The following is a 12472-nucleotide window of genomic DNA, read 5'->3' on the forward strand; positions in this document are numbered from 1 at the left end:
GGCCACACGTACCTCAAGCTGCATGTAGTACTTCGCCTTGAGTTCAAAGTAAGGCCTGTAGAAGACAGGAAGGAAACCTATAAGAGCACGATAGCAGTGCCCCCAAACAACTCCACGGGGTGTCCAGGGGGCAGTGGCTGCAGCTGGCCAGGCCATCCTCCAGCATTTACTCAGCTCTGATGAGCCATGAGATAAGGGGGTGCTCCCAGCTCCTGGGCCTGATGGATACAGACACTCCCCCAGGGCCAAGCTGCCAGAAGGCCTATCTCAAGACACGGGAAACCCACACATAGGAACACGTATCCCAGGGCCCCAAACCCTGGCTCACTGTCCTCTCTGGGGGGGCTGTTCAAGGCCACATAGGGTGTGCCCAGCAGCTAAGGTGGCCCAGCCTCCTCTCCTAGGGATGCCTAGCAGATGAGGCTGAGAAGAAGCTGCCTTAACACACACCGGCTCTGCTGAGTTCATCCAGGGAAGGGAGAGGCACCACCGTCCCTCACTGAGGACAGCAGGGCCACCACAGGGACAGGGGCTCAGGTCGGCCTCTTGGATTCTGTGCCGGACTAGGGGGACCGGACAGTGTGCTGACCTAGCCAGGTCACGGGCAAGAGAGAGGACAAGAAAGGCCAACATTCTACGGGTTGTGGGTTGTGGGTCAGCGGGAAGACGCCGGCTCTTTCAGGAACTCGGGTGTCTGAGCATGAGGAATTGACAATACTTTATTCTTGAGCCCTTCACCCTCCGTGAGCTCGGGGTCTGTCTCTGGCTGTGGGGTCTAGGCCATTCCAGGTCCTATCTCTTTGCTTGGAGGCCCAGCAACTGTGAGTGAAGCCGGGGTTAGTCCCCAAGATCACTGTCATATGACAACATATAGGAGTGGTAGTGAGAAAAGCGGAAGAAAACTTCCATTGAAACCAGTCTTCCCAACACTGTAAATCAACTATACTTGAATAAAAAATATATACATTAAAAAAAAATAATTCCTTTGGGCCCATCTGTGTGTGTCAGTAATAAGATGAACTGTGCTTTCAGTGCTGTTTTATGGCCTACCTTTATTACATATAAATATTATGAACATATTTATATACTAATGAAGACAGCATCTATGTCATTATTTTAACTGCTCTAAACTATTCCAGTGTTTGGAAGTGTCAAGACTTATTTAACCAAAGACTATATTGTTGGACAAATTAACTGTTCCTAGTGTTTGGTATTATTATAACAGGGAAGAGCAAAATCTGACTCCATGTTGGATCTGTTTCTTTGACTTTAACCTTTGCTTTTCATTGCTTTTGTTATTATAATCATACATAATGGCCTGCCTCAGGAAACCCTGCCCCTCTGCCTGAATATTAAAGTACCTTTGTTCAGCTCACAGGGAGACAATCTGACCCTGCCCACCTGAGAATGGCGGCAGAAAAGAAGAAATTAACACATCCCCTCCCTGATGCTGGCCAAGCCAGGCACAACTAATGGCCTTTTTATTTTACTTCCTCACTTCCTCCCCCTCTCTGTTCTATAAAAGAAACTGGCATCCAGACCCCGAAAAGATGGTTTTGGGGGACACCAGTCCTCCATCTTCCCAGTCTGCCGGCTTTCTGAATAAAGTCGTATTCCTTGCCTCAACACCTCATCTCCTGATTTATTGGCCTGTCGTGTGTTGAACAGAGTGAGCTTGGACTTGGTAACATTATAAGAAACTTTTGAAATAAATATCCTGTGAAAAGAAAGAAAGAAAGAAAGAAAGAGAGAGAGTGTGAGAGTGTGAGAGTGTGTGAGAGAGAGAGAGAGAGAGGGAGAGAAGGAGAGAGGGAGAGAGGGAGGGAGGGAGGGAGGGAGGGAGAGAAGAGAAAGAAAGAAAGAAAGAAAGAAAGAAAGAAAGAAAGAAAGAAAGAAAGAAAGAAAGAAAGAAAGAAAGAAAGGGAAAGAAAGAAAGAAAGAAAAGGAAAGAAAAGAAGAAAGAAAGAAAAAAGAAGAAGGAAGGAAGAAAGGGAAGGAAGGGAGGGAGGGAGGAAGGAAAGGAGGAAGGAAGGAAAGGAGGAAGGGAGGAAGGGAGGAAGGAAGAAAGAAAAGAAACCAGTCTTGCTCCACTTCATCAGCTCTTGGTCTACAAGGATGTGTATTATGTACCTAGTTCACCCCATTGTGCTGACAGGGCCTCATCCACACCACCAGCCACAGAGCCAAGGGCACGCCCTGAGTTTCCCAAAGCCCAGCCCCAGCCCACGGGCCAGCTAATGGTTTGCTCTTGAAATTCCTCTTCCTGTGCTCCCAGGTCGGAGCAGCCCCACCCCTGAGGGGTTACAGGTAGCCTGGGCAGGGGGCTCTGGTGGGGCAGGCCACAGAAAAGGTTGAGAAGATGAGGAAGAGGAAACGAGCAGCAGTCCAGGGACCCGCTTGCCCAGGCTCACTTGGACTTGTTGATAGCTCGCTTGAGTTTCTTCTCCAGCTGCCGCATGCGGCCCATGGCCGCATTGTACCTGGCTGCCGTCTCCTTGTGCACCAGCTCGCTCCTTGTCTTGGTCTGCTCCGCCTCCATGACCTTCAAATGACAGCAGAGGTCAGCCCAGCCAAACCCAGAACGGTCCCTTGTTGGGGTATTACTTATGTCATTTAAAAAAACTAGGAATTTGGGATTCCCATATACACACTACTATATATAATGTAGATAAACAAGGACCTACTGTAGAGCACAGGGAACTAAACTCAATATCTTGTAATAACCTATAAGGGAAAAGAATATGAAAAGAATATATACGTATAAAACTGAATCACTGTGCTGTACACCTGAAACTATCACAACATTGTAAATCAACTATACTTCAATAAAATGTTTTTAAAATAAATGAAAAAAAAATATTTGAGGAAATTAGTGGGCAGACTAAGATTAAATGAACTTCCAAAGAGAACAGGATTATTTTTCCCTATTCATCTATTCTGGAAAAATCACGTCAGATCAGATGAAACAGATCGGCTGAGGCAATGAGCAGGAAAGAAGAGAGGGAAAAACAAAAAATCAGAGGGAAAAAAAAAAGAAACGTTCTCGGATTCAGTTGACGTCCACTTCTTCTGAGTAGCCACCATGGGTACCTCCTGTTTTCACCTGGGGTCAGGGACTGAGGGGCAGGCAGGCGGCACCAGCGGGAACTCAGACGTCAGGGACCTGGGAGCCCTACAAAGCCAGGTATGTGCGCGTCAGGACGGCAAGGCAATGGTGACCTCAGCTGTTCGGCCCCTTCCCAAATATCCTGAGTTAGCTGGTGGACAAGAATCCAGGATCCAGAGGGTCAAACTGAACAGATTCTGGGGTTTACAAAAATTTGTGACCAGGTGACCAGTCAGTGTTCTGGTGGGAGATTCTGGTTTTAAAAATGAGCTCAAGGGGGCTTCCCTGGTGGCGCAGTGGTTGAGAGTCCACCTGCCGATGCAGGGGACGTGGGTTTGTGCCCCGGTCCGGGAGGATCCCACATGCCACGGAGCAGCTGGGCCCGTGAGCCATGGCCGCTGAGCCTGCGCGTCCGGAGCCTGTGCTCCGCAACGGGAGAGGCCACAACAGTGAGAGGCCCACGTACAGCAAAAAAAAAAAAAAAAAATGAGTTCAAGACCCAACAGTCAAGGGCCCTCCACAAAGGCACATTCCTAGAAACAGGGACAGTGTTGGTTGTCTCCCCCATCACCTAAAAAACATCAGAACAAGGCCAGCTGGGAGGACAGATGATGCAGGAGATAAACAGCAGTTTAGGCCACATCAGCGGCTCACAACTTCCTTCTCATCTTTTACTTACAACTCACCCAAGTGTTATGGGATGAACTGGAAAGGCAGCAGTGAGGTGGGGAGAGAGGGCCATGCTTTATTTTACCCAAAGAGCAGCAGGGAGGAGACCCAGCAGGACAGTTGCAGGAGGACACCACCCAGGAGGAAGCCAGCGGTCCATCACCCCCTCCAGGCAACAGCCACAGTCAGCCCGGGGAAGTTTACTTATGCACTTATAATAAGGGGTTTTTTAAGTGTCAGGAAAAATTCTGAAAGACTTCGATATGAGCATAAAACGAGACTGGGTGTCCTGTCCTGTCTGGGTGTCCTGCCCCCTTCCAGGTTATCTCTGCCTTTCGTTGTCTTGGAGCTATTTTATGACCCTGTAAGTTGGGGAAAACTGATAGTAATATAAATGATTCTTACCCCTAGAAATGAAGATTGTGTCCAGTAGAGATGCATTTGATTATTGATTGCCCTGTAAATATTGACCAATTCTGTATCTTGTAAATTCATTTCAGCATTCCTAAACTTCTGTATGAGTGTGCTTTTTGAATTCTCCTTTGAAAGAGCTGTAACATCTTATTAGTTCCATCCTTAATGAGTTAAATAAAATCTTTGACAGGAGAACACTTTATACTTATCAGAGTTCACCCTTCACCTTCTTTAAAATGTATATCTTTTAACAATGTTTTTTTTGTTGTTTTCTGTTTTTTGTTTTTAACAATGGTTTTAATGCTTGAGATACTTTTAAAAACAGAATTAAAACAAAGTCAGAGAATGGAAATAGGGAAGTGAGACAAGCTGGCATGTGGTGACAGGCTTGCTAAAATGACCTCTCAGTCAAGACCAAGGGGCTCCGGAGAACCCTTCCCCTTGGCTTCTAACACCAAAGATGTCACAGTGACATGAAACACACTCGAAACCTCCCCAGCTTGGTCACTTAGGGAAACGGTAGTAACTCTTCAGTCTTGTCTTAAATCTTAATCTTTAAGGATTCACTGGTGTAACCTTTATGAACACACAAAACCCAAGCATATCAGACAGATGAAGGCAACCTATTGTGATCTGTTCCACTGCAAGAGGATTCAATGCAGGGTTCACCTTTAAGGACCAGTCTGAAAGCATTTTAAATAGACGATCTACAAAAGCTCTAATCTGAGGCTACAATACAGAGCATTCCCTGCAAGAAGCAGGGCTCTCACCGACTGCACACAGGCCCTTTGTCTTCCCTGGCCCCTCGTCTGCAAAAATCTTCCTAAAATTAAACACTCGGAAGGCTCCGAGCACTTGGCGACATTGCCAGCGCAGAGTGAGGCAGCAGCAAGGACGCCGTCCCGATTCACCCCCACCAGTCCATCTACCATCCCCCGTCCCAACCTCCACGTGCACATAACCCCCTGCTCTCGCAGGAGAGTCTCCACTCTGCTTCCCGCCTCTAGGGAGAAAGTCCCCAAGCAGGTCACCTTGGTTACGTCTCCTAGGTAACCAAGCAGCCCCTGAAACATGGAACCAGCTGTGAACTGTGTGCCCAGGGGTGGGAAAGGAATGTGGGGATAAGGGCGGATGCTGGGAAGGTGGAAGCCACAAATGGAAGCACAACGCAGATGTCCGTGCAGACCTCAAGGTGGCCAGACGCACGTGCAACCCAGCCCTGGGGCGCCAGCGCCCAGACCTCTGCAAAGGCTGGGCTGACAGATAATTGGCCTGGACTCTGGGCCCCTGAACCCCCGATCAGCACCACGCTCTTCAGTTTACCACCAGCATATTCAACTCAGAGCTGCGTACTCTGATTAAGCACCTACTGCGTGCACAGAGCACACTGGAGACCAAACCCGGACCGCCAGCCTCACGGGGCAGACGCCCAGCAGCACCGCGCTACTCAGGCAGCTGGGATCCAGGCTGTCGGGGCCACCGGGCCCAGGGGCGTGGGCGGGGACCGGCAGCAGAGGCTGCGCTGGGGGGCTCGGTGCGGGGTGCTGGGGGAAAGGGCGTGGGCGGGGAAGCACCTAGGGCTGGGGGTGCTTAGCAGAGCCACCTGTCCACCCTCCGCAGGCAGCGCTCAGCTTCCCGCCTCCTTCCCCAGAGCAGGCAGGCTCCCGGAGAAATCACTATCTGGGCACCAACAGCCCTGGGACCCTCTTCCCTAGGGGGACCATGTCCCAGGGCTGACCCACGGGCTCTGTGCTAACCTCTGGGTGCACTGGCCTCTGCGGATTCTAACGACTAAGAAGTCAGCATCCCTGGGGTTCCCAAAACCCAGACACACGCTCCTACCCCGCCCCCCGGGCCGGCTCCAAACGCCCAAGGACTGACCACCCGCTGCTGCCCAATGGGAGGCTTTGAGGCCCCAGGCGTGAGGCCTGAGAGACCAGAACAGCCGCAACACCACGGCCCAGGCAGGCAGCAGGTAGCGGGCCCTGGAGAAAGCATGTGGGGAGGCCACCGCTGGTGCTCGGGACCCTGAGAAGCCACAGGCCTCCCCCTGGGTCAGCAGAATAGACAGAATGGGGCCCAGAAGTGCTAACAGGCCCCCTCCCGGGAGCCACAGGGCAGCCCAGGCCCTCTGCTCACAGCAACACACAGAAGATGCTCAAACAGATACTTCCTACAGGGACACCAACGGGCACTGCCAGCCAGGCTGGGTCCCCTGCCGGCAGAATGAGCTCAACCGACCAGGAGACGTCCAGCCAGCCCGGCTCCTCCGTCTCACATTCAGCTCTCCCAACCTCGAGGCCATCCACCCTCATGCCCAACATCCCGGAGCTAAGAGCAGGGTCCTCCGCTCCCGAGAAGGTGGCTTCACGGTCTCCTCAGATCCTCGGCCCATTCAGGCTGATTTCTGATTCCTCCTGCAGCCCTGGGTACACAGGGCCAAGGAGGTAGCTTCCCAGGGCCTTGGGCGACAGGTGGTACATGCCCACCAGCACAGAAAAGTTGGCCATGTGCATCCCAGGGCTCAGATCCATGCCCCCAGGGCCTTCCTCTCCAGGAGCTGCTGGTCCCTGACAGTTCATGCCTCCCCACACCTCCTCCCTAGAAGGGCTGCTCCGCGGCCAAACCGGGTGAAGCTGGAGGGGCCTCAGCTGCCTAAAGCCCAAGTGGGAGCAGCAGGGATGCCACGTCCCCAGTAAGGCCACTCAAGTGCGTTGCGGCTTCCAAAGCCCTGCTGATCCCAGCTCTGAGTGCAGAACTGTTCCTCTGTCCCTGACCGGGGCACTGCATGTGGCCTAACAAGAGAGACCCCGGGGCTCCAGCGTGGCTCCAAGTGGGGCTGCCCGCTGTCACCCTAAGTCTGAAGGAACAGAAGGGACACACGGGTGGCCTCAAGTAAGGAATGTGGGGACCCCAGGGTCCTTCCACTGTGCCTGGGCTAGAGGTCACACAGCCCAAAGCACTGCCACTTCCTCAAGACAGCCTGGACCTTTCTGAACTCTGCATCTTTCTCTAGACTCTCACGTGGCAGTTTCTTCAGGAGAAGAGGGTGAGATGACGCTCCCTTCTCCTGAAGAAACAGGCTTCCTGGAGGATCTAGAAGTCAGCCAAGGTCGGGGACATATTCCAGGCCGTTCACTGTCTTTGTCCAGCAGCGCTCAGGAAGCCGAGCATGCCAGGCCCGCGTGGCCCCGGGAGCATGCTCAGTCAGAGCACGGCTCACAGCAAAGCCACACGTGAGCGTCTGTACCATCCGTCACATCCCTGGAGTGTGCCCCCTCCAGGTTGGATTTCTCAGTGACACGGGGACATGGTCGAGGACAGCTCTGCCAAGGGCTCTGTCTCTTGCTAGTGTCAGTTTCCAATTCTGCTTTTCCCCATCAGCAGGTCAAGGAGCAGCATCTGAGGCCCATAAAACTGGGGAGGAATCTAGGGAAGAGGAACGGCAGCCCCAGGGTGGAAATCCTGGCCTGTGACCCAGAAAATCTGCTCAGCTGCAGGCGTTACACCCCCATGACCAAGAAACCTTCAGTGACCTCAGTGACAGCACACATCAGATGACCCTCCCCGGGACCTCAGGGGCCCCATGCGATGTCAGGAGGTCCAGGGCCGTTTGGTACAGCCCCACAAGTTGCACACTGCACAACCCCAAGAAGCGCCATTCCCAAAGACTGGTGTGAATGGTGCTTCCAGAGTCATGGGATGTGGAGGTCTTGAGGACGCCTCTCCCGGACTGCCACTCACCATCCACTTATGGTCCCAGGACTTAAAGAGTAGAAGGAAGAAAAAAAAAAAGCAGAAACCCATTTTGTTCATTTTTAAAGGACAGATTAAGTGATTTCTGAATGATTCTGACTAGCCTGATTTGGGTCTTGTTTGGGGTGGACGAAGGGCAGGAAAGAAAGGCAGGCCTTCAGCTAATTTCTTGCAAGGAGCTACTCTAATTTTTTTTTTTTTCTTGTCCTTTTCATTCTGTCAGGCTGTGGCTTGTAAACTTCCAAGATTTCCAACCTCCCCTTTGGCGTTTCCCCAGTGGACCCAGGAAAGCTGTGTTTGGCTCTCCCAACATCGTGTTCACTAGGTGGCAGGAGGCCCCAGGCCACACAAGCCCAGCCGGGAGCCCGGGGTTCAGGGGAGGTGCTACAGAGTCGACCCGCATTTGACACCAAGTCCAAGCCGTTTGTGTGCCAGGCATTCCATTTAAGGAAGCACAAGGCCATCTTTAATTATCAGGTCCCCCAGGACTTGAGCCACCATGGCAGGTGACATTGAAAAGGTTCTCTTCCAGCCCCGCAGGCGGCCTCTCAGGGAATCCAGACTAGCTCCCACCCCCTACATCACCCTTCATCCAAGGCCTCACCCACCTCCCCACAGCAAACCAGCTGGAGGAGGGGAGGAAAGAGGTGACAAGTCCAGCTATACCCACCACGTCCGATTCTCAGCAATATGGCCAGAGGGCAGATCGTGGGAGCTGGTAAAGGGCCAAACAATGATGGCACCAAACCTAGGAGTCAAAGCCCACTTTCTGTGCATACACTGGTTCCCCAGACCCCAGCCCAGCCCGAAGGCCAGCCTGCGCACCCCCTGTATTCTGGCCTCATCTGCCATGGCCCCCGCTTCTCACCAACTGGCACCCACCCCTGAGTCCAGGCTCCGCAAGTAATCAAGGTCCTCCACCCCAGGCTCCAAACCCAGCCAGTCCCCTGGGTCTCAGAGGGAGGGGACTCTGGAGAACGATCGGGTCCCTCGGGAAAGCCCCATCCAGTCAGGACCATCAGAGGTGATCTGAACCAGACAAACCTCAAACGACAGGGAAGGGGCAGGTACGCCTGTCACCGGGTGACTGTCATCGTAGAGTACGGCTCAGTCCCAGGCCCGCAGAGACCCCATGGAGATGACCGCCTGTGATGCACAACATGCTTGGGGGTCTGCTTCCTCTGCTCGGGGAAACCAGCGGGGAGTCTGGGTCTGATGGGCACCTGCACCCCGAGGCCACAGGATCCCAAGGCGGACGCAAGCCCAGCCCCTCTCCCCACCCCACGCCCACACGCAGACGCATGCCCCGCTCCCTACCCCCCACCCCCGGCCCACAGGCAGGCTCAAGGCAGAGGCGCGCACCCGGGCGTAAGCCCAGCCCGGCCCTGGTTCCACGGAAACGTTCCGCTGAGATTCATACCCTCTGGGTGGCGTGGTTCAGCATCTCCTGCCAGGCCGAGTCAAACTGCCGCTTGTCATCCTCCAGCAGCCGCTGCTCGGCCAGGGAGATGGTCTCCTTGGCGGCGCGGAGCACCTCGGTGGCCCTCTGGAAGTCCTGCGTGGCTCTCTGAGCTTCCAGCTGCGCCTGCGCGAGAGAGAAACCTCATGAGGCCTCGGACACAGCAGGGGCTCCCACTGGCTCATCACACCCTCCAGAAGGTGGGCGTCCCGAGGGCCTGGACGAGTCCTGTCCTTCTCTGCCTGGGCGAGACCTGTCCTTCTCTGCCTGGGCAGCCTGGGAACAGGCCGGGCACCTGCAGGTCTGTGTAGATGCTGGATGGGGGAGTGGAGGGTCTTCACAGCCCGGGACCCAACATACCAGATAAACACGCAGGCTCTGGGTCAGAGTTAGAGGCAGCGAACTGGCCCATCCATGCTGGGTACAGTGTCAACCGTGGCCCTTCAAAGAGATGATCTCATTTGCTAATGAGGCCAAGGGTATCAGTGTCTCCAGCAGCACCCCTGCCCAGACACATGGTTCAGCTCACAGCACGTGAGAATCAGAAAAGCCCCGGAGATTACTGTCCAACAGCGTCATTCTGAGTGGGAACCGTGGCTTCCACAGGCCAGGGCCGTCCCTGAGCTCACGCGGCTGGACCAGACTCCAGCCGCTCCGAGGCCCAGTCTCCCCGTGCCGGTGACCCTGCGGGACAGGCCCCCACTCAAATCACACGCGCCGACACCTGCGATGGGTGGGGGGAAGGCCCTGATCGTCACGATGCTGTCCCTGCTTTCAGGGAACTTCAAGTGGGAGAATCAACAGAAGCGGCAGCAGAGCCCCGTTAGCCTGGACTATCGGGAACATGAAACATCACTGATCCAAACTGAGTGTAAAACACCCCACATTTTAAAGTCTTAGAACAAAAAGAGAACAGCGATCTCCTTTATAATGACCAGGTCGATTACATGATGAAATGACAATATTTTGTACCTAAGGGGTTAAAATATATTATTTAAAACTAATTCCACCTGCTATTTTTAAATCTTTTACTGGGACTAGAAAATTGTAAGTCACATAGTTGACTCGCATTCCGTTGTTTCCATTCAGTAGAAACGCATCCCCCAGGAGTGGGCCATGAGGTTGCACCAGAAATTTGCAGCAAATCCTTGTCACTGCTCTCAGCAGGCCCACCTTGAACTCCCCGCCAGGGTTCAGGCAAGCCACTGCCAGATGCTGGGCCGCTGCAGCCTCCCACTCACCCCTGGCTAACCAGATCCCTCAGTCAGTTGCATAAACTGGGGCACACCCCCGAGGCAGTCCCTGGGACCCAGGGGGTGGGTGGAACATCTGGGCCCACACCCATTCCCCGAGTGAGTCTCACGTGACTGAGAGGAAGTCTTCAGATACCACAGGCCAAGGACACTTTTCAAAGGCAGTTGAGAGGAACAAAATCAGACTTGGAGTCCATCAGCCCCCAGGGTGAGGGACAGCTCTGTGACCTCTCGGCGCCCCCTCCATCTTTTTGATCCTGTAACTGCGGGTCACACCCGACCCGACCCTCAGGCAACAACTACCTGGTCAGGGAGCTGAACTGGGGAGGGAGTGGACATTCAGAAGTACCAGAGGGAGGGGACACAAAGGAGAAATTTCTTCCCATGGAGGGAATCCAGGACGGCTTCTTAAATGAGGATGATCCCGAACTGAGGGCTGGAGATGGGGATGATCTGAAAATGCGGGTTGGTGGGGGGCCTGGAGGAAGCAGAGTTATGAAACAGTGTCTGTAGGAGGCTTGACAAAGGCTCCCATTAAGGTTTCAAAAGGGAGTCAAGGGCTTCCCTGGTGGCACGGATTCGTGCCCCGGTCCAGGAAGATCCCACATGCTGCGGAGCAGCTGGGCCCGTGAGCCATGGCCGCTGAGCCTGCGCGCCTGGAGCCTGTGCTCCTCAACGGGAGAGGCCACAACGGTGAGAGGCCCGCGTACTGCAAAAAAAAAAAAAAAAAAAGGGAGTCAAGAACAGAGGCTGTGAATGAATGCCAGGCTAAAGCTTCCACCAGGGGATCTGCCTGCTGCAGACCCACTGTGTGGCCCTGGGACCACACAGGTGTGCCTCAGGGACACAGTGGGGACCAGGGGCCGCCCTCTAGGACAAACCACTGAGAAGACAGCACCACCTGCTGTCAGCAGCACACTCACTGCTCCAGAGCCCGAGCTCCAGGTCCACCGTGCTTCTCCCGTGTGAGGACAGCCCTCGGGGGCCCTCCACCTGCCCAGACGTGCTGGAGGGCACCTGGCACTGAGAAGCCGCCCCATGCTGAACCACAGACCACCTAGACGCTTCAAACCAGGACCATCAGACCATAATTAACCCTACAGGATTCTAACATTTTCTAAGAAGGGATCTGTGTTTAAGGAAATTTTAGTATTTCAATTCAGCCATGTCTCCCTGCTTGAGTAATGAAGCTTTTCTTTCTTCAGACAAGCCAAAAACAGATGACCTCATGGAACCTTCTGAAATGTGGCTGCCGTGACCCAGACCCAGCCCCTCCTGACCCGCTGCTATGCATCTGCTGTGTTCCAAATAAGGGAACCAGATCCCTACAAAGAGGGAGAAGAGGATGCCCATCTGAAGTGCCCTGTAGAACATGCTCTCTTTTGAGTCCCTGGGGAGTTTCTGAAGTTTCCTCAAGGCTCTGTCCCTCTTGTGGTATCAGAAATGTGCTTTCCTTGTCATATTGTGGATCCTGCTAATATGAGGGTGTGGTATACATTTAACCCAGATGGCATCTCTCCATCACTTATCCCCTCACTCATTCATTCATTCAAGTAAGTGCTGGACACATGTTCTGTACTCACTGCCTATTCACTGCATCTTTCTGGGAAATAGAGCCCCCATGTCTCCAGGTGAGGCAATGTCCCAGCTAAAACCTACTTCCCAGCTGTCACTAACTTTTAGCTAATGAGATGTAAATAGATATTGAGTGAGGCTTGTACCCCTGTTACTAACCTTGTTGCTAACTTTTAGCTAGTACTCCTCTTACTAACTTTTAGCTAATGAGATATAAATAGATACTGAGCGAGACTTTCA

The 12472-nt window shown here is 53.3% G+C and overlaps 1 protein-coding gene across 1 annotated transcript in view; it reads right to left on the minus strand.

Annotated features, from left to right (window-relative positions):
* The window catches only part of SH3BP5 (SH3 domain binding protein 5), a 79271-nt gene that overhangs the window by 3826 nt on the left and 62973 nt on the right, over window positions 1-12472 (minus strand). Inside the window, exons 4-6 of the mRNA XM_030876400.3 lie at window positions 9366-9530; window positions 2412-2542; window positions 13-55 (exon numbers count right to left, since the gene is read on the minus strand). Coding sequence (XP_030732260.1) covers window positions 13-55; window positions 2412-2542; window positions 9366-9530 — 339 coding nt within the window. The remainder of the gene's footprint in view (window positions 1-12; window positions 56-2411; window positions 2543-9365; window positions 9531-12472) is intronic.

The sequence above is a fragment of the Globicephala melas genome, chromosome 4 (genome assembly GCF_963455315.2).
Source record: "Globicephala melas chromosome 4, mGloMel1.2, whole genome shotgun sequence".
NCBI lineage: Eukaryota > Metazoa > Chordata > Mammalia > Artiodactyla > Delphinidae > Globicephala > Globicephala melas.